The sequence below is a fragment of the Medicago sativa genome, chromosome 1, assembly GCF_051527215.1.
Source record: "Medicago sativa cultivar Bolivia chromosome 1, Bolivia_mono, whole genome shotgun sequence".
In the NCBI taxonomy this organism is placed as follows: Eukaryota; Viridiplantae; Streptophyta; class Magnoliopsida; order Fabales; family Fabaceae; genus Medicago; species Medicago sativa.
This window is the reverse complement of record NC_140749.1, coordinates 35887457-35908963: the sequence shown is the minus strand read 5'-3', so window position 1 is coordinate 35908963 and position 21507 is coordinate 35887457. Positions and strand designations below refer to the sequence as shown.

Genomic DNA, 21507 nt, shown 5'->3' with positions numbered 1-21507 from the left:
CATCCAGAGCTTCATCCACTTTTTCTTTATGGAAAACAGTTTCAGCTTTCCCTCTCTTTCTCTTAGCAACCTTCTGTTGCTTGCCCTTTTCAGTAGCAGTTCCTGATGCAGTAGCACCCTTAACTTTCTTTCCTTTAACAGGAGCAGCTTCCTCCTGAGAGCTTGCATCTTCCTCCAACATATACTCAGCTACTGATTTAGCTAAGATTTCAGGGTTACTTTCCTTAAAGATGGAAGGAAAGTCCTTGATAATCTCAGTTTCTTCTGTGGTCATCTCCAACCACTTTTCATCTTGAGGGGCTTTCTTGAAAATATGCATGGAGTGCAAGGTCTTGCTACTGATAGTTTTCTCAGCAGTAGAGGCCTTGAAACATTCATCAGAAGCATCCCTTGTTTTCTTCAGAAATTCCAGCACTCTTCCCTGATGAAAGATCTCAGATAACAATCTTCCATAGGGTACTTGTTTCCTTCCTTTGACAGTGCCTTCATTAATATCCCAACAGAGATGATCCATGACATATCTTGGGAAGTTTATCTTTTCAAGCATAGCCATGAAATAGACTGCTAGCTTCTGTTGGTGGTTGGGTTGATCAGACCCTCCTGCTCTTTGAAAGAAGCAATCAGTACAGAATTTCACCAACATCCTGTTGTGAATTTCCATTTCTGAAGGCTTGGCATCTGAGTTTCCACCCAAAAGCAAGTTGTAGTAGCTTTGCAGCAGGATATCATCCTTCTTCACTATTTCTTGGAATCTGCCTTCAGCATCCACTCTGCATGCTTTAGCTATAACATCCTCAGTGATGGTTATAGGAATGCCCATCACTTCAGACCTTATTTCTAAGCTACTGAAGGAGGTGGGATTCTTTTCCATCGTCATCTTCCCTTTCTTCGACCCAGCTTGTTTACCTATAACCTTCGCAGGCTTTCCATTGAAGACCTCAGCCCTTACCAGAAGTCTTTGACCAAGTTCACATAAGTTGGCCCATTCAGCATCTTGAAGTACTCAGATAGCTTCTGAGTATCTACCAATCCCTTCATGTCCACATCATACTTCTTAAGTGAAGCAAAGTCAACTGGTGATTCTATTTGGACAATCAGAGAGTTGATTGGAATAGTCATAGTCTTTTCTTTGTAAACTGACCCAGATTCTGATGTGCCTTGCATGCTTGAAGTAGATTCTGAAACTTTTGAGCTTGATGATGCCATTGATGATTGAAGAAGATGATGATTTTAGGGTTCTAGGGTTGAGAGGGTGCGCTTACTTCGCAAGTACAGGTTTGAAAGCAAAAGTGTTTGTTGTGAGTGAGTAATGTGTGAATTGACAAAGTGTTAAGAGTAAAAACGATTGCAATTCAAAAGAGACAAACAAACATAAAATTAATGACAAATTGGGGGCGCGTGAGAGTACTTTTCAAAGCTATTAAATCATCATTTCCCTTTTTAGTTATACACCAATACAGACAGGCCACGTCAGGAACTTTAAGAGTAACTACCAAGTTAGTGGGCCAGAATTTACCATAAAAAGTAACTCCCAACGTTTCCACTAACTCTACTATTCAGAAGCATAAAATCCAGCTTCTGGACTTCAGATGCTGACGTCATCATCAGAAGCGAGTTTTCCTCAGAACCTCAATAAAGAGCTTCTGATGGACTACTGCTTCTGAACTAACTTCAGAACCTAAAATCCTATTCAGGAGCAAGCAAACATTTAATCAGACACGAAGTGCATGTTCAAATTTTTCTTTATAAAATCAAACCTTTCAACAGTTAAAGGCTTAGTAAATATATCAGCCCATTGATTCTCAGTATCAATGAATTGTATATCTAAAGTTCCTTTTTGAACATAATCTCTGATAAAATGGTGTTTGATTTCAACATGCTTAGCTCTTGAATGCAAAATTGGATTTTTAGACAAACAAATAGCAGCAGTATTATCACAATAAATGGGAATCTGTTAGCAGTTATCTGATAATCTTCCAATTGATGTTTCATCCATAGTAGTTGTGTACAACAACTTGCAGCTGAAATGTATTATGCTTCTGCTGTAGACATAGCAATAGTTGTTTGTCTTTTGCTAGCCCAGGATATAAGATTATCACCCAGAAATTGATAATTGCCACTGGTTGACTTTCTTTCAATCCTATCACCAGTATAATCAGCATCACAGAATCCAATTAGCTTATAATCTGAGGATTTCCTATAAAGGAGTCCAAGATTAGTTGTTCCTTTCAAATACCTGAAGATTCTCTTGACAGCAGTCATATGAGATTCTCTAGGATCTGATTGGAATCTTGCACACAAGCATACATTGAATAAAATATCTGGCCTAGATGCAGTGAGGTATAACAAAGAACCAATCATACCTCTGTACAGCTTCTGATCTACTTTAGCTCCCTCATCTTCTTTGCTTAAGATGCACGTAGGGTGCATTGGAGTGTTCATCACTTTACAATCTTCAAGCTTGAACTTCTTCAGAAGCTCCTTTATATACTTTGATTGATGAACATAGACTCCATCTTTGCATTGATTAATTTGAATGCCAAGGAAGAACTTCAGCTCTCCCATCATGCTCATTTCAAACTCATCCTGCATTAACTTAGAGAATTCCTTGCAAAGAGATGCATTAGTAGAACCAAATATTATATCATCAACATATATCTGCACAACAAGAATATTTTTCCCAAGGGTCCTTCTGAAGAGTGTTGTATCAACCTGTCTTCTTTTAAAATCATTTTTGATTAAGAAATTACTTAGTCTATCATACCAAGCTCTGGGAGCTTGTTTCAAGCCATATAGTGATTTCTTCAGTTTAAAAACATGGCCAGAATATTTAATATCCTCAAATCCAGGAGGTTGCTTGACATACACTTCTTCTTCTATGACACCATTAAGAAATGCACTCTTGACATCCATTTGATATAATATTATGCCATGATTAACTGCATAGGAAAGAAGTAACCTGATTGCTTCCAATGTTGCAACTGGAGCAAATGTTTCAGTGTAATCAATGCCTTCTTGTTGGCTATACCCTTGTGCAACAAGTCTTGCTTTGTTTCTTGTTACTTCCCCTTGCTCATTCAACTTGTTTCTGAATACCCATTTTGTTCCAATAATGTTCTTGTGCTGAGGTTTGGGTACCAGATCCCACACATCATTTCTTTGAAATTGATTCAACTCTTCTTGCATAGCTAAGATCCATCCATCATCTGTAAGTGCTTCATCAACTGTTGTAGGTTCAATCATTGAGATCAGTCCAATCATTGACTCTTCTTGTCTGAAGTATGATCTTGTTCTTCTTGGACTATCTTTGTTTCCAATGATTAGATCCTTAGGATGTGAAAACTTGTGCTTGAATGTGTTTCTGGGAGGATCTGCTTGATGTGAGCCATCTTGTGCTTCATCAGAAGCAGCTTCATCATGTGCTTCTGATGTGGGTTCAGCTTCTGGACTTTCTTCAGATTCAGCTATCTGATCAGGTTCTGGAGTAACTTCAGGAACCTGTATCTCTGCAAAACTTTCACCTTGCTTTGAAGTTTTATCTTCAAGCTCTTTGTCATCAAATTTAACGTGCATAGATTCTTCAACACACAGTGTTTTTGAATTATACACTCTGTATGCCTTTGACCTTTCATAGTAACCTAAAAAGATTCCTCTTTGGGCCTTGGCATCAAATTTCTTTAGGTAGAGCTTGTTATTTAGAATGTAACATGTACATCCAAATTGATGAAAGTAAGAGATATTGGGTTTCCTTCCTTTAAAGAGTCCATATGCTGTTTTCTCCAAAATAGGTCTGATATAGATCCTGTTCTGGACATAACATGTTGTATTCACTGCTTCTGCCCAAAAATGTTTTGGTAAATTGTTTTCATGAATCATGGTTCTAGCCATTTCTTGTAAAGTTCTATTCTTTCTCTCTACAACCCCATTTTGTTATGGAGTTCTAGGAGAAGAGAATTCATAGATAATTCCATGTTTTTCACAAAAAGCTTCAAATGGCTCATTTTCAAACTCTCCACCATGATCACTTCTGACTTTCAAAATCTTTTATTCTTTTTCAGATTGAATTTGAGTGCAGAAACTAATGAATACATCACAAGCAACATCTTTACTCTTTATGAATTTCACCCAAGTCCATCTGCTATAATCATCAACAATGACTAATCCATATTTACTTCCATATAAGGATGTAGTACTTACTGGTCCAAATAAATCAATATGGAGTAGTTCCAAGGGTCTGGAGGTTGAAACAATGTCTTTGGTTTTAAAAGATGATTTCACAATTTTCCCTTTCTGACATGCACCACAGAGTGCATCTGAATGATTGTCAATGTCTGGTAGCCCTTTGACAAGTTGTAACTTACTAAGCTTAGAGATTAATCTCCAGTTAGCATGTCCCAACCTTCTGTACCACATCCATTTCTTATCATTCACTGATAGAAGGCAAATCACCTTCTGATCAGCCAGTTCAGAAAAATTGATTTTGTAGACATTATCAACTCTCTTTCCCTTGAACACAATGAATTTGTCTTCCTTGTTGATTACAATACAGTTGGTTTTCTCAAAAAGCACATCATAACCATTATCACAAAATTGACTAATGCTCAAAAGGTTATGTTCAAGACCATCTACCAACCATACATTATTAATTGAGGTAGAGGAATTACCAATAGTTCATGTACCTATGATCTTGCCAGATTGGTTGCCTCCAAATTTTACACTTCCTCCTTCCTTCATTGTTAGGCTGAGGAAGCTGGACTTTTCTCCTGTCATGTGTCTTAAGCAATCGCTGTCTAGGTACCATGATCTTTGATTTGGCACTGCTCTTAGACATACCTACATCATTGACATTTTCAGATTTAGGTACCCATTGTTCTATGGGTCCTGAAAGGTTAGTGCTTGAGACTTTACTTTTCACTTCCTGTACCTTGTGCTGTGAGTTGAATTGCTTCTGATTAACCATCACCTTAGGTTTTGGTACTTCAGAAGCAGTAACTGTCTTATTCTAAAATTTGGACTTCAGAACCTCAGATTTTGGTTTCACCAGACTCTGAGGAACATGTTCTGATCTTTTCAGGATCCTGATCTTTGAAGTCTTAGAATCAGATTTGATCACAGCCTTTGGCTTAGAGTTCTTTGACCTTGAGGTGATCTTAGCCTTAGAGCTAGAAGCTTCAGGTTCTGATTGAACAACAATTTCCAACTCAGCACCTTCAGGTACAAAGAAGGTTTTCAATCCTTCCTTGATGCATTCACAACATGCTTTGAGACTGATTTCATTTGGTTTCCCTCCTGAAAAACCAATCCCTTTGCCATTGTTTCTGTAAATGCTATAGATCATAGAAGCCACTCTGCTTCTGTCAATGTCGGATATGATAAAATCTTCAAGAGCAATTTCATGGTTGCTTAAAGGTTTTTCATTACACTTTTCATGTAGCTTCTGACATAAGAACCTGAGCTGATCTTTATAAGTTTTACACATGAAGTCAAAGCCCCTAAGTCCTTGTTCAGAAGCTTTCAGATCCAATATAGTTGATTTTTGCTGTTTTACCAAATCAGCATATTTTTCTTTTAAATCCTTCAACTCATTGGTTCTTACTTCAAAATGTGTAAGAAGTTCTTTAAGTGACTCAACAAGTTCATCTCTGGGAATCTTAGAATATACCTCATTTTCATCTTCAGAATCTGATTCTGATCTAGGTTCTGAAGTTGCTGTGGCAACTAACCAACTGCTACCTTTGCATCTTCATCAGCTTCCTCTTTATCAGATCCAGATTCACTTCCCAAATCATCCCAGGTTTCCATTAAACTCTGCTTGATCTGCTTCTTGAATTTGCTTGGTTTGAACATTGACTTCTTTGACTTGTCCTTTGACTTCTCCTTCTGAAGATCAGGGCATTCAGCAATAAAGTGTCCAGGCTTCTTACCGTTGAAGCATCCCTTCTGATCTTCTTTCCTTGAGCTTCTGGAGTTACTCCTTCTGGCTAGAAACTTTCTGTTCTTCCACTACAAGAAAATCTGCATTTTGCGACACTTCATCTGCGACCCTTACCTTGTAACTGCCTCAAATGCATTTTTGCAACAGTTGTTGCGACTGTTTGGGTCAACCGTCGCAGCTTTTCTTTGTAAAATTTATTAGAAGGCGTGTGTTTTTCCAATTTTTCATTCTCACTTTCTCGCTCTTACTTTCCCAACTCTCATCTCCCGCTTTCTCCCCCAAATTTTTTCATCTCACACTCAAATCTTTCCAATCAGTCTAAACCTAACCCCCAAAATTTTCATCTCCCACTCAATCTTCTCAATCGCACTTGCTTCCGTCTCCGCTTCCGTCTCCGCCGTCATCTCAATCGCTTCCATCTTCGTCGAGTTCGCGTCCATCTCGCACTCTTTCTTTGTTGTGTGTGTGTTAGGTTTGAGAAAAAGAAAGAGTTGCGTTTTGTGTGTGAAATAGAAGAAGAATCTTGACGATGGCTATGGCGAACTTGGCTCGTAGGAAGGGTTTCGCTCTTCTTTCATCGGCGGAGACACTTCGTTACACTTTCTCTCTAAGGTCAAGAGGTTTCGCTTCCGGATCTGATGAAAACGACGTCGTCATCATCGGTGGTGGTCCCAGCGGTTACGTCGCCGCCATTAAAGCTGCTCAGCTTGGTTTCAAAACCACTTGCATCGAAAAGCGTGTGGTCTCTTGGTGGTACTTGTCTCAACGTTGGTTGCATCCCTTCCAAGGTTTGATTTCGATTCACTTTTCTACTACTTCCTTTTCATTTTATCTCATATAGCTGGTGTGGATTCTAAATGTTTATATCATTTGATTTTGTTGTTGATTTTTAATCGATTAAGTTGAAGGAAGTGTTGTTTTTGTTATTTTCGATTTTTGGTGCTGTTAGGAGGTGGAGAGTACTTTGATTATGGATGAACATTGGTTGTTTATATTTATGTGTCTTTCATGTTTTTATTAGTATACATTTACTGCTTTAGATGTCTATCTAATGATTTTCTTCATGGATTAGAAATACTTGGTGTGTTGTTTTGGTGTATATTATAAAGTTATGATACTTAACTCAATACACAGGAAGTAAATGGCTCAAAACTTGTTTACATAGACAATGCAGCAACGTCTCAGAAGCCTGCAGCTGTTGTGAAGGCATTGCAAGACTATTATGAAGGTTACAATTCAAACGTGCATCGGGGCATACATTACTTAAGGTACTTATTGTGTTAAATTTGGAATTACATAGGTAATTTGGAGGCATTTTAATGTAATTTCCTTCCCCCTTCTGTATTTAACGGGGGATGAAAATATTTAAGTTTCTATCTATGATGATTGCTTAAATAGCCAAATGTTTATGTGCGCAATTATTTATGGATGTATTGCAAAGGCCACAGACGAGTATGAATCAGCTAGACGGAAGGTTGCAGCTTTTATAAATGCTTCTGATTCACGAGAAATTGTATTCACAAGAAATGCTACTGAAGCTATCAATCTAGTAGCTTATTCCTGGGGCTTGTCAAATTTAAAACAAGGAGATGAGGTATTTTCTTTCTAGATTTTTTTTAACGAATTTCAACTTGCTGCATGTTCGGATTAGTGTAATAATTGAGTGTAATGCAAGTATGTGCTGTTTTTGTTGATTCAGTGATTTTTTTTTTAATCTCCTGATTTTGTTATTTTTTCAGTTGAGTGCAATTTGGTTTCGCCGCCGGGTTTCACCGTGGTTCACACTTCGCTCCTACTCCACTCTCTCAAGGTAAAGACTTTGTTTTCCTCTAACCTTTATTTATGTCAAAATTGATTGATCTGGGCCATGAAATTAAGCTTAATTTCACTCTATGGACAATGGCAAAAACAATAGATATTTAAGTGTAATGCTGCCTCACTAGAGGAATTTTAGCTTAATTTCAGTTTATGGATAATAGCTTTGTGTATTGCTGGAAATTATGAGTTTTTGGTTGTTGTGCTTTATGGTGTTAATGATTGTTGATTGAAATGGATACTCAGTTAATATATGGTTGATGGAAGTTGTGAGGTATTTTTGTGAAGTTTTCTAAGATTTCTGTCAACGTTGAAGGAATCTAAGGGCGAGTGATTTATAAGTTTTATGAGATTTGTCAACGTAGAAGGAATATAAGGGGGAGGGATTTTGTTAAGTTTTATGAGATTTATAAGTTTTATGAAATTTGTCTTCTTTGTATTATGCATATTTGCATTGCTAAAAGGATGTATCTCTGAATCAGATACATATTCTATCTGTGCATTATAGGTTAGGGGTAGGGGCGGTTCACATAGGCATTTGTTTGAATCTTAGAAGGATTAAGTGTGGCTTAATGGCTTAAACATTTCTATGTAGGGGTTGTACAACTACCAAAACGCCCATATAAAAACTCCAAAATACGTAGGCTAATAAGTGCTAGTTACTCCAATGTTATTTTATCATTCAAGCCAAGCATGTAAGACGAGGTTAAAGAATTTAGCTTAATTGTCTTCTGTGATGAATTTGTTCCAATAATGTTGAACATACTTACAATCTCAAAGCATATATATAATGTAAGATTTAGAAGATTGTGATTAGTGTTGTCATTTTTGTGAAAGATAAATTATTAGCTTTTCCGTCTAGATAATTTCTCACACATTTTATCAAGATTGGGTGTTTTTTTGGCGTTTTATGGTGCTTTTGGGGCTGTTACTGGCAGCTGAGTGCTGCTGCTGTTATGCAGCTGTTATGTGCCTAGTTTTGGTGTTTTTAGGAAGTTTTTTTTTGTCTGTAACAGCCCCTGCTGGGCGCTGTTTTAGCTGGCCAGGGCCGTAGGTGTTTTTGGTGGTGTTGCCTAGCTTTAGTCGTGAATGCTGTCTGATTTTGGATCGCCGAGATGCACTTAGTTCGCTAGGAGGAAAAAGAGTACAAATAGGCACCATAAATTCACAGTTGTTTGTTGATTGTATGGATGAATCCTTAGCTTGTTCCTGAATTTGATTTAACACCGGGGAATTATACAAGGTTTACTAGTGATTGGTTTTGCTTCGTAATTTTATAAATATAGATATCAGTCTCTAATATTGGACCTATTTTTGTTCTGTATTTTGCTTCAGCGGTATCTAAATTCTAAACCATATGATCATATGATGAATACCTCATGTTGACTACATAAAAGGAAAGGATACTTCAACATTATCTAGCATGCATATGAGCCATATGAGCTATACTTACGGGATCAATCCTACTACTACATTTTATCATTACCTAAATTGATCAAAGTATAGTTATTATCTTATATTTCATAATCTTGCAGGTAGCAAGTGCCTCAGCCACTCTAGGAATGACATTCACAGCATCTATATCTGTTGCACAATATTACCTCTTGAAACGTTTTCCCCTTCCTTATGGTAAAATGAAACTTTATGTTTCCCATTTTTTATAAAGTAAGGTCAAAAAATTCAACTATATACTTTTCAAGTAATACTAATACTATATGTATCTTTCATCCTGATTTGCAGCTCTCTACCACCGTTGTGGCTACCATTGCAGCATACATAGGACAGAAAATCATTGACAAACTTGTCAATATCTTTCAAAGGGCTTCCTTGATTATCTTTGTCATATCCTTCACAATTCTTGTTAGTGCAATTGCACTAGGTGAGTACTCCTGGTATATGTTATAATGAGTCTACTTGCCATGTTTGCATTAACATTTTAAATTTTCATTTCACTATGCTTGGCTTTATGAAAGCTACTTGCTTATAGCTTTCACTTGTATGGTTTTCTATAGGTGGAGTAGGAATTTCACGCATGATTGAGAAGATTCAGATGAATGAATACATGGGATTGAGAAGATTCAGATGAATGAACTTGTTTGTCGATGCAACCTAGCAAAGCTTTGATGAAGAAGCAGCTCGCTCGCTAAGGTATTAATGTCTCTTTACTTTTATCTCTTTTTATTGAATATGTTTTTAAGGATAGTTCAGGTCTTGGTTGTCATTGATTAGAGAATGTGTTCATTGTTTGATGCTGAATAACAAATGAATTCATACTTATAACTTGCAATGGAAAGAAGCTAGTGAGTTTCTATGTGTTGAGTGTGTTGAACTGTTAAACTTTTCTTGTCTTCTAATAATTTGCAATGGAAAGAAAATAGTGAGTTTTTATATGTTAAGTTGGTTTCACTGTTAAAGCACAATTGATGATGACTGTGAAGAAAGTGGTAGTGGTGCACCAACTGATGTGTGGTTCTGCATTGGGTTATATATTGGTTCCCTGTTTTCAAGAAACTTAAATGACAAAACTAACATTAGAGTTTTGTGTTTGCAACTACTAACCTTGATAAGTTTTGAAGTATAGGATATATAAAACTTAAATACAATTGGAGGATTCAATTCTAGGATAAGTATGTTGGAACACTTAATGAATAAATGACAATAAACTTGTTGAATCATGGCGTGAAACATTACAATAGTTTAAGAAGTAGAACTCTGTCTCTGTAGAGCAACAATACATTATTATTATTAAGCTTATTGATTTGATTTGATTTGATTAATCTGTTATGCATGCATGCAGTCAGATGAGGATATAGCTTTGAATCAACTTATTATTATTATTATTATTATTATGCCTCTCTTCAGACATATTATCATACTATCCCTGAATCAAATTACTTGAAAAATATTATTTACAAAATTCTGCAGCTTTGCTTTGCTTGCAGAAGTACTTAGCAGACATTTTATCAGTTTTAGCCACGTCGTTTAACGGACAAGAACTTGTGAGTTTTCTGTTATTGTAAATATTTTTAACTCATATTGTTCTTGAATCTTAGGGTCTTATTTCTCTGTTCTTGATGCCTCTGCTTGCACCAAAGTTTCAGGCTGTTGTTGAGGATAGCAGCAACATTACCGATAGAAGTGCATAGATCCTGTTTGTGCAGTCAGATATATCTATTGTAATGAGGCTCCTCAACTTTTCCGGCCAACAATATTTAGGAATATTACTTAATCTAATTTTTGGGAATATTGTTTTTAATGATTACCCACTAGTGTATTGGTTTTTCAATGTTTAAAATATGTACTTTATATATTGTTTTGATTGTTACTCTTGAACGAATTATATGAATGAGATTTTGATATTTTTAGTTATATATTTCTGTATTTTAAGTATTTAATAATATATTTATTTAAATTGGCAACAAAAATTGCCACATTTAATTTTTTTTTTAAAAAAACTTAACATTTGCGACTGTTGGTGAAGGGTCGCAAGCCCTTTTTTTTTAAAAAAAAACTTAACATTTGCGACTGTTGGTGAAGGGTCGCAAGCCCCTTTTTTTTAAAAAAACTTAACATCTGCGACTGTTGGTGAAGGGTCGCAAGCCCCTTCAAAACTTTGTGAAACTCTTCATTTGCGACTGTTGGAACTGTCGCAACACCTTCTGCGGCGGTTGGTGTGACTGTTCTATGAAGGGTCGCAAAAGACAGTTGCGACCCCAACAAACGTGACTGTTGGGGAACAGTCGCAAATGTACATTTGCGACCCTTCTAACAGTCACAATCAGTAATTTTAAAGGTCGCAAAATGCAGTTTTTCTTGTAGTGTTCTTGGCCAGATACTGAAGTTTGTTGGAGAGCATGGCCATTTCAGCAGCATCTGGTTCAGAATCTGAACTTGATTGTTCTTCCTCTTCAGATTCAACCACTTTGAGAGCTCTTGATGACTTGCCTTTGGATGGAAGAGCTATTGATTTACTCTTTTTAGTAGACTCATGTTCATTAAGACTTAACTCATGAACTTTGAGAGAACTAAAAAGATCTTCGACACTTAAAGTGTTTAAATCTTTAGCTTCCTTAATGGCAGTCACCTTTGGTCTCCATCTTGCAGGCAAGCTTCTGAGTATCTTGCTCACATGGTCAGAAGCAACATAGCTCTTCTTTAGAATTTGTAGCCCAGAGACTAAGGTTTGAAACTTTGAGTACATCTCCTCAATAGTTTCATCATCCTTCATCTTGAATAACTCGTACTGATGTACAAGCATGAGAGCTTTAGCTTCTTTGACCTTCTTGCTGCCTTCGTAGTTTGAACAGAGAGAAGCAAACATAGCTCTAGCAGTGGATTTGTCACTCATCTTCATGTATTCTGCTTTGGGTATGGCAGTGACAAGAGCTCCTCTGATAATATGATGCTTCTTGTAGAGTTTCTTCAACTCAGGAGTAAATTTCTTTCTATCCACAGCAGCTCCTTCTTCATCAAGAACTAAGTCACCAACACCATCTTCTAGTATATCCCATAGTTCTTCATCTAGGCTCATGATATAAATATAGAAGTTGGTTTTCCACCAAGAAAATTCTTTAGCATCTCTGTTGAACTTTGGAATCTTCCCAACACTGGATTTCTTACTGTTACTATAATCATGTGAAACATTATTATAGCTAGTTTGACCAGAAGTAGAAGATTCAGTAGACATATTTTTCTCAGATCTTGGACTGTTACACTGTTAGGTGTTATCAACAGAACCAAGGCTCTAGATAGGAAAAATGTGTTTAACAATGAACCTTAAAGAGCACACATCTCTCGTGATTTTGCTCATATTTCGTCCATTGGATAAAGGCCCAATGCTTCACCTATTGCGACTAGATAAATATGATCAAACTGCTGCACCTTAGCCAGCACAAAGGTTCCCGTGTCATCTCGAACACAAACCCCTATACCTGTCCGCTAAAAATGGTCCAAAAAAGTCGCGTCTACGTTGCATTTGAACCTGCCATTACTTGGAGGCTGCCATTGCGGGATAGCAGGTCCTATATGAGGGCTTTGTTGCTGCACAACCAGCTGCACAGACACGGCAGAATGCTGAGCAGATTGTTGTACAGACGCAGCAGAATGCAGCTGCTGATTGCCTGTCTGCTGCAGGTCAGCTGGCCTCGGAGCATTGGCCTCCTGCAATCATCCACTAACTGTTGAGCTTTGTCAACAACTTCTGCGCTATTCTCCGTTACCACTTCCCAAATTTTGAGATTCTGATGCTTCCATAAAGTCCAACAAATAGCAGCAAAACGCTGTTGAATATCCATAGACAAGTTTTGGAGTAATAGAAAACTGTGTTGATAACTGAGTCCGAATTCATGGCTGCATTTTGCACAACCTGCCACACACCAGCTGGCATCCAAACTTGAATAGAAAACTGACACTCGAACAGAAGGTGGTTGAGATCCTCATACTCATTGTAACGCCCCAAATTTTATTTATTTAATTTAATAAAGTCAAATAAATAATGAATTAATTATTATTATGGTGACGAGACATTTTACTTAAAAAAATAATAATATGTCGTCGTTGAGAAAAATAGATTTTTTTTGGTGGTTGTTAATATTTTATGTGAATTAAAATAATAAGAAGAGGAATAAATAATAAATATTAGAGGTGGGGGTGAGAAATAGAAATAATGAAATAAGTGGGGGAGGAGGGAGTAAAATTATGATAATTAAGTAGAGGAGATAAAAGTAATGATAGATGGTTAACCTAGTTTCCTAGTATAAATAGAGGAATAGAAATTCACATACACATTGTTGTTGTACGATAGAAACAGAGAGAAGATGAGAGAAAAGGAGGCAAATCCTAGCTAAGGAGAATTGAACCAAAAGCTGCGATTTTTTTGGTGTATTCGAGGTAAGGGGAGAATCCTTTCATCTTATAGTATTCTTATATTAGGGTGGTTGCAACTCAGAATTTGGTGTTGTTATCATAGAAAATCATGGTGAGTAATTGGTGATGAAATAATGATGATGAGGGTTATCATGGTTGAAAGATTAGAGTTGTGAAACCAAAGTTAAGGAAATTGTATTGGAGATTTTAATTATGTGTTTGATAAATTAATTGTGTCTGTTGTCGAATTAGATATTTAATTTGTGCTAAATGCGATGTGTGTATCGTAGTCGAATTATTAGATAAATTATGATTTAAGTATGGAAGGTAATATTGGGGCTAATTATAGGTATTGCAGAATTTTTTGTGTGGGATGAAGTTAGGCATAGGTCGCTTCCTCTGAGTGTGAGGTGTAGTTACTATTAGATTTAATTATTTTTAGTTTCTCTATGGATGTGGTCTGAACGCAAAGTATGTAAAGGGGGAATATGATGTGTCTAGGTGTGTAGATAATTAATAAACATTATCCATCCTGATACGAATTAGTTTTGGAGCAATCAAGTTGTTAAAGTTGGAAATTATAGCAACGATTATCAACCGTCAAACTCCCAAACCTCATTTATTTAACACAATATACATCTAACAATTCTTGAATATGAAATTCATGGCTAATCTTAACATGTGTAATGAGGATGGCTTATGAGAGTTTACACACAAACATGATCGGGTAGCAAAGAATCTAGGCATGGGAAACCCTAGAGCCTCAACATAGAAAGTCGAGAACTAGTAAGATATCAAGTAAACTAAGTATGTTAAGTTATGTATGAATTAGCACAGGCATGTAGGTACCTTACCGTTAATCGGGTAGGCCAAGGACCTGTGGTAAGAAAGCAAGCAATGTTTGAATTACCATTATACAAGTAGATCATGGGCTCGTGGTAATCAATTATGTAAGTTAGGTATAAACCTTCTATGTATGAATAAGACTTTAATCAAGATGTAGGTGTCTTGTATCTTGCTATCCACGCCAGGGGGATACAAGAGGTTCACCCCAGGGGGACGAGACACCCCCCGCAAGGTAGTCCCGCACGACACTGAGGGAGTCCGATGTACCTTAGCTAGGTTTTCATCGGTCATGTAAGGGATTGTACTCGGGGTTACTCCACCCGATACACTCCGTAAAATGAACCAAGATAACTATGTTTGTTCAACGCTAACCTCTAACTTAATATGAATAAATCATGCATTAAGTTTATGATAAGTTATGTTATGACAATAAATGTACAAGCTCATGCAATAGAACAAGCCTACAGAGAACATCATTGACGATCTTAGGATATCCCCAATCGTCCGATTTAGGACTGTGTCATGAATAAGTTATGTTTAGGTCTTGATGCGTTTAGCGTATCTTGATATAGCGGTCCTAGGTTCCCTTGAACGCCATGACACGTAGGATGTACGAAAATACCTGTAAGCTAAGTTAAGAAGAACCTTAAGACGAATCCAATATGCACGACTGTCTAGTTAAACATGTTCCACACACATATAATCAACCGACAGGTTGTATTGTAGACACGTGGTAACCCTAGGTTTTCCCCGAGGTTACCTATAGACTAGGATTAGGTAAAACTCACTGAGACATTATGTCTCATCCCAATCCTTATTTGTTCAGATCAGCAGGTTGGTTTAGCAGGATGTGTCAAGCAAATGGCCGAATGTATAATCAGCAAGGACTCGTTCGTACCCGCTGCAAGATGTTCTTATGGATTTAAGAGTATTTTATTATGTTTGGATAGATAGTGTTGTATCATTGTTTGTACAAAAGAGTATGTTCTATATAATTATTCATTCGAAGACTTATTGTTGTAAATTTTAATGCATCCAGTACTAAAGTTAATGCACATGCTAAACTTTTTAGATACGTTTGGTGTGGGCGTTACATTTGGAATCAGAGCAGGTCGATTCAGATTGTGCCATGGGTCATTAAGTTTCAACTAATGTAGTGGGACCATTGGGTTCCAGGTAAATGTTCTAGTTGTTGTTGTTAGTTGAGCCTGATCAACTCAATTTAACATACGACGGTTAGAATGGATCCCTGAGAGCTGAATAAGACTTAGGAGGAACAAAGTAGGTGATGGAAACGAACTGGGAAGTATGAACTAGGAGCAAGTAATAGTAAGTATCTAACTGTGTCAGAAGGTGGCTGCTGAACCCTGTAGACGAAGTTAAACTCCTCTGGGAGCACAAGGTGTTGATAGGAATGAGATGGAGTAATTCTGCAGCGTCGGATATGTTGTTGAACGGTATTTCGTATGCAAGGTAAGGAAGGATTCAGGGATATCGAAGTTTAGCCGGAAGTCTTTAAAGAGCCTAAGTGAAATGGGATTATGATATAGAGTGGAACTATGCTCTGGAGCATAAGTCCAGGGTTACAGGATAAGGAGGGATTCAGAATGAAGAAGTCGGTATACTCCGACGAGATCAGTAAGCTCTCGGAAAAGATGACGTAAGTGTGAAGCCAGAAACTTGGATGTTCCGGATGAACAAGGTTCTAATATTGGAATATCAGGAGAATCGACAGAGGAACAAGTAATGTCGTTGGAAGCGAACGAAAATAATTTCCATTGTGCCGTGAATTATATTGAATTGTTGTTAATGCTTGTCGTGCAATGAACTTATACCATTTCCCATATGTTCTAGATGCATAGTAATTATCAAAACTTGATTTTGAGGATTTTAAGCCAAAAATACGAACTTTGAAAAAATACGAACTTTGAAAGTGTAGGACCTAAAGTGTAACGCCCCGGATTTTTAATCCAAGATATTACTTAAATATTCTTTATTCTATATAAGATATGAGTATATTTTTATTTCCCTTTAAGAAGATTAACTTCTTCAATTACACTGGATAAATTTCAGTGAAAATAATAAACTTCAAGAATTATTTTAAATAACAATTTAAGAAAACCCAAATTTATTCCCCCGACGCGTACAAGCTAAAACACCATTCTTGCTTCAAATCTTCAAATTCATCAATACCTAAAATGTTGGTTGTAAGGGGTCAGTATTCCTAAACCACAAAAATACAATCATATAGACATAAAGGCACAAGATAAGAAGAACAATAAGCACTCACCACATAAAAGTCAAAAGCTCAATACCAATAACAGAAATTAAAATACGAACTTAATGCAAATGATGCATGAGGTGCAACTAGACCATGATCCGGATATCGCCCCAATTGGCATAATATTATAATCGCCCCATTTGGCACCTAAAGACAAATCGCCCCATTTGGCAGAATAAGAAAATCGCCCCAATTGGCACAATGATAATCGCCCCATTTGGCACCTATGACACAACTATATGCCATGCTATGCATGATGTATAATCTTTTAAAATCATTATCACTTTCACAACTTCGATCAAAATTCAAACTTTCTTTCAATACCTTCATCAAATCATCTTTTCTTTAAGACAAGGAACTCAAACACAATGTCATGCTATGCCACAAAAGGATGAGACTATTCCATCACACATGAAATGCAACAAAAATATATATCACATTCTTTTATTTATATTCAAGTTTTCTCCTCTTATTAGGATAAGGGTTCTACGTTCAACTTAGCTCATGAGATTATGAATATATAATTGTACGGAATAATGCCCTTACCTCAAAGTTATTTCCTTCGACACAAGATGTCCCTAAGGTTGATTCCACGTCGTATTCACAAGCTAGTCTTGGGATTCTTGAGACCTACTAAGGAGTAGAGTGGATAGAGACTTAGAATATTGATGAGCATGGTGATGACGACGACTATGCTGCGAATGGAATTCTTATTTTTGGAGAATTGACTCTAAATTTTCATGCGTAGCTTTATTTTGTAGATGAGAATAGTTTAAAATGTTGAGAGTCTCATGGATGAAGGGAAGGACATGTTGCAAAATCAAAAGGGAATTAAGGTGGAAATTAATAGGAATAAAAACAGTATTAAGAGAGTGTTATCCTGGTCAAAGGTATACATAAATTAGCTTGAATGGGAATTATAGGCTGGTAAGGAGACTTCTGAAATAATTCCTTGAGTGAATAATGGATATTCATAACCCTTTATTTTGCAAAAGTGGTAGTCAAAGGAGATGGAATTATTGTACCCAAGCTGCACTCTTTGGCTAATCACGTAAAAGGAGAGAAGGGTTTGGACATAGGAATTATGTTAGTAATCCATAGGAAAATGAGTTTGAAGTTTAATTGTTGGAATTTGCCTAACTCACATATAGTAAAACAAAGAGATTAATTACTGAACGCTTGCAAAAGTAACCATGACTAACCACAGTACTACCAACCGAACTTCTAGTAGTAGGATAAATAAATAATACTAGCTTATCACCTCAAATTTAATTAAATAGACTATATTAAAATCGTCTAGAGTGTTCCAAGTAAATATAATATATAAGCTTTCTATAATAATATAAAAATTATAATGATAGTGATAATATTAATAAATCAAGAAAATTACTAAGAATTAAAAATATAATAATAGTAGTATAAAATATCGGGGTGTTACATAAAGAAACTCGCTAATAGCAAATCATATCGCTAATAGCAAAAAACCTCCAGAGGCAACTCGCCAATGGCAAGTTTGTGGCAAAATCCACAACCTCTTGGAAGTTCTTGACAAGTTTCTGATGTCCTGTGGTGTCTTCCGAAACATCTATTTACAGTCTTTTCTAACATTAAGACCCCTCAAATGTCAAGTATCTATTATGCATCACATCTTAAAATTTTCAAAGAAAAAGGCATTGGCAAACATTAATAAAATCAATCTATAGTTCAAGGTGACATCGGGAACTAATGTGTCAAGAGTTAAGTAGAAGTTTGGACCAAGAGCTTTGAGGTTCTAGTGTACGGGAGAACGTCGCGGAGATGAAATCATGAGACAAGAAGTTAAGTGACGAATCATTATGTGTGTCCACGATTGGTGAACCTTTGCAAGTTGTTTTTGGATCTAAGAAGCGATCTGATAGTTGTGATGTGTTCTGGAAATCGAGGTTTGCATAGAAAGGATTTTATGTATGAATACCGATTCATCGGAAGGTAAATGATGACACTTTGTCATTACATAATTTTATATGTATTTTCATCACAAAAAGGAGTTCACAGAAGACTTATGCAGCAAAAAGAGAAGAAAAACTGAAGGAAACGCAAAGAAATAAAACGTGTCACGATTTGGTACAAACGTGACACGATTTGGGAAGTATCAGAAGCTTTGATTCGACATTATGGAAACTGATAGGCGTTTGGCAAGTGCACCAAATACTATCGAAGTAGTAAAAATATCGATCCCACGAGGACTGTTTTTAACTTCAATAATTCAATTTCGTTATATAATTAGGATGTGTAAAGTTTATTTTTAGTTTGCCACTAGGCAGAAGATTTGGTTTGATTTTATGAAATCAAATAAAAGAAATTAGATTTGATTAAGAAAATATGAGAGAAAGATGAGATCAGATCCATCGAATCCTCTAAGTTCCCCTAATTGGTCTACTGCACCTATTTGTTATGAACCCTCTTCTAGTTTACGATGATTAACAAATTAGCCCTAATCAATCCCTTGAGTTAGGACCCTCGTCTTAAACTACAGCCCCTAATTCCTTAGGTGGTCTAATAATTCTTGAAGGTTTTACCGAACGTTAACCTATTATCACTAACAAACGATTATCTATTCCTAGACTAACCCTGTTTATTAGAACAATTCAATTAGGTCTAAGTTGAAAGCCATGGTCAGTGGTCATTCATTCTCACGAAATCAAGTTATATGTGATCAAGATATAAAAAGCATTAAGAACAATTGAATTGAATAAACTAGAATTGAATTCATAAACAAAATAGAGTTTCACAGCAACATGTGTCAAGTAGGGTTACAAAGATTCATCTCGGATCTAATCTCTAAGAGATTTAGCTACTCATAATCGAGTTTACAAATAGCATAATCAATGAAATAATTAAAACATACATGAATTGGTAAAAGGTTGAAGAAATCGCCCTTCTAGCCGTCTCTGATGTCTCAAAATCGCACTTTTCTCTCCAAAATCGTAACCCTTGTTCTTCAGGATTAGTGCAGTATTTATAGAAGTCATGGGCCTGACCCATCAAAATCGCGCCGCGCCTTGTATAATGGCGTGCCGCGATTTCCCTCAAACAGGGAGGATGTAATTTTGCTTCAAAAATCGCAGCACGGCTTGAAATTGGCGTGGCGCGATTTCCTTCGAACAGACTTCAATATTTAAGCTTTTTGCACTCCAAAACAGTATAAATTGCATGAGAACTCTATCAAAATGTCACAATAAGTCCCTAATATTACGTAATGACAGGATGTCATCAGAAACGTGTCACGATTAGTAAAACGTGACACGATTTGGTGAAACCCTAATTTAGTTTCTTGCTCCAGAAGGTAAAAACGTCTCATGATTCACTTAAAATGTGACACAATTTAGGCGATATTCTGTGCCTATTTAAGCTGAAGTCTATTCCAAAAACAAGGGTTACGAATTCTAGAGAGAAAAGTGCGATTTTGCAACTGCATGGAAGACCAGGAGGACGATTTCTTCATCCTTCAACCACTTTGTGTATGTTTTATTACCTCTAATGATTATGTTATTTGTAAACACTATTATGAGTAGCTAAATTCATTAGAGGTTAGGTCTGAGATGATTCGTTGTAACCTTAATTGATACCTTATGCTTTGAAACTCTATTTATTGTGAATGATATTCTAGTCTTTATTCAATTCAATTGTTCTTAATGCTTTTTATATCCTGATCAAATATAAACATGATTTTGTGAGAACGAATGACTACTGACCATAACTTTCGACTTAGACCTATTGAATTGTTTTAATAAACATGGTTAGTCTAGGAATAGATAATCGTTTGTTAGTGATATTAGGTTAACGTGCTTAAACCTTCAAAGATTATTAGACCACCTAAGGGATTAGGGGCTGTAGTTTGAGAAGAGGGTCCTAACTCAAGGGATTGATTAGGACTATTTGGTTAACTATCGTGGGATTAGAAAATCATTCATAAGAATAGGTGCAACATAATAATTATGGGAACATCGATGATTCAAAAGACCTAAACTCATCTCTCTCTCTTATTCTTAAAAACCAATTCTATTTTCAGTAATTACTTTTATGCAATCAAACCAATCTACTGCCTAGTGGCAAATCAAAACAACTTTTATACATCCTAAAATACAACGTAATTGAATTATTGAGATTAAAAACAGTCCTCGTGGGATCGATATTTTTACTACTTTGATTGTATTTGGTGCACTTGCCAAACTCCTATCAAGTTTTTGGCGCCGTTGCCGGGGACTGTTGATTTATTTCAACAAGGCAATTACATTATAATTTAGGATTTCTGCAATTTAAATTTCTGTTTTTATTTTAAATTTTCTGTTTCAGTATTCATTTGATTACTCTTTATCGTGCAGCGCTACTAAGGTATTTTACTGTTTATGCGAGGTAAACAGAGCTCTGACGACTTAGAGTACGATCCGGAAATTGAAAGAACTGCTAGAGCACTTCGAAAAGCTGTCCGGTTTTGTCTCATTCCGTTCCACCGGGTGTTCGAGAACAAATACCGGAGCCAATCTCTACTGAATCTGAAACAATCTCTTCTCCTAGATCTGCTATCATGGGAGAACCTGTACCACCGAGACCAAAGCTAGGAGACTATGGGTTAGCAACTCATCGTGGTCAACTGACCCACACGTTTCAACCAGCTAACCCCGTTGCTTTTGACATCAAGACTACTGTTCTTAATGGATTGAGAGACAGACAATTCGATGGCACCGAAGCCATGAGCCCACATGAACACTTAAGCCGCTTTGCT

The 21507-nt window shown here is 36.5% G+C and overlaps 1 protein-coding gene across 1 annotated transcript; it reads left to right on the top strand.

Annotated features, from left to right (window-relative positions):
- Positions 1 to 6007: 6007 nt before the first annotated feature.
- On the top strand, positions 6008 to 11119 carry LOC146954628 (cysteine desulfurase 1, chloroplastic-like). The gene is made up of 8 exons (XM_085717348.1): positions 6008 to 6723; positions 7070 to 7203; positions 7370 to 7529; positions 7675 to 7745; positions 9286 to 9379; positions 9491 to 9629; positions 9763 to 9898; positions 10676 to 11119. Exons 1-5 carry the CDS (start codon positions 6574 to 6576, stop codon positions 9287 to 9289), a joined length of 519 nt encoding a protein of 172 aa, XP_085573474.1. The 5' UTR covers positions 6008 to 6573; the 3' UTR covers positions 9290 to 9379; positions 9491 to 9629; positions 9763 to 9898; positions 10676 to 11119.
- The last annotated feature ends 10388 nt before the right edge of the window (positions 11120 to 21507 follow it).

Coding starts and splice junctions, on each gene's coding strand:
- LOC146954628 (XM_085717348.1), top strand. CDS start 6,574: ATGAAAACGACGTCGTCATCATCGGTGGTGGTCCCAGCGGTTACGTCG. Junction 7,204..7,369: donor CGGGGCATACATTACTTAAG/GTACTTATTGTG, acceptor TTATGGATGTAT/TGCAAAGGCCACAGACGAGT. Junction 7,530..7,674: donor ATTTAAAACAAGGAGATGAG/GTATTTTCTTTC, acceptor TTATTTTTTCAG/TTGAGTGCAATTTGGTTTCG.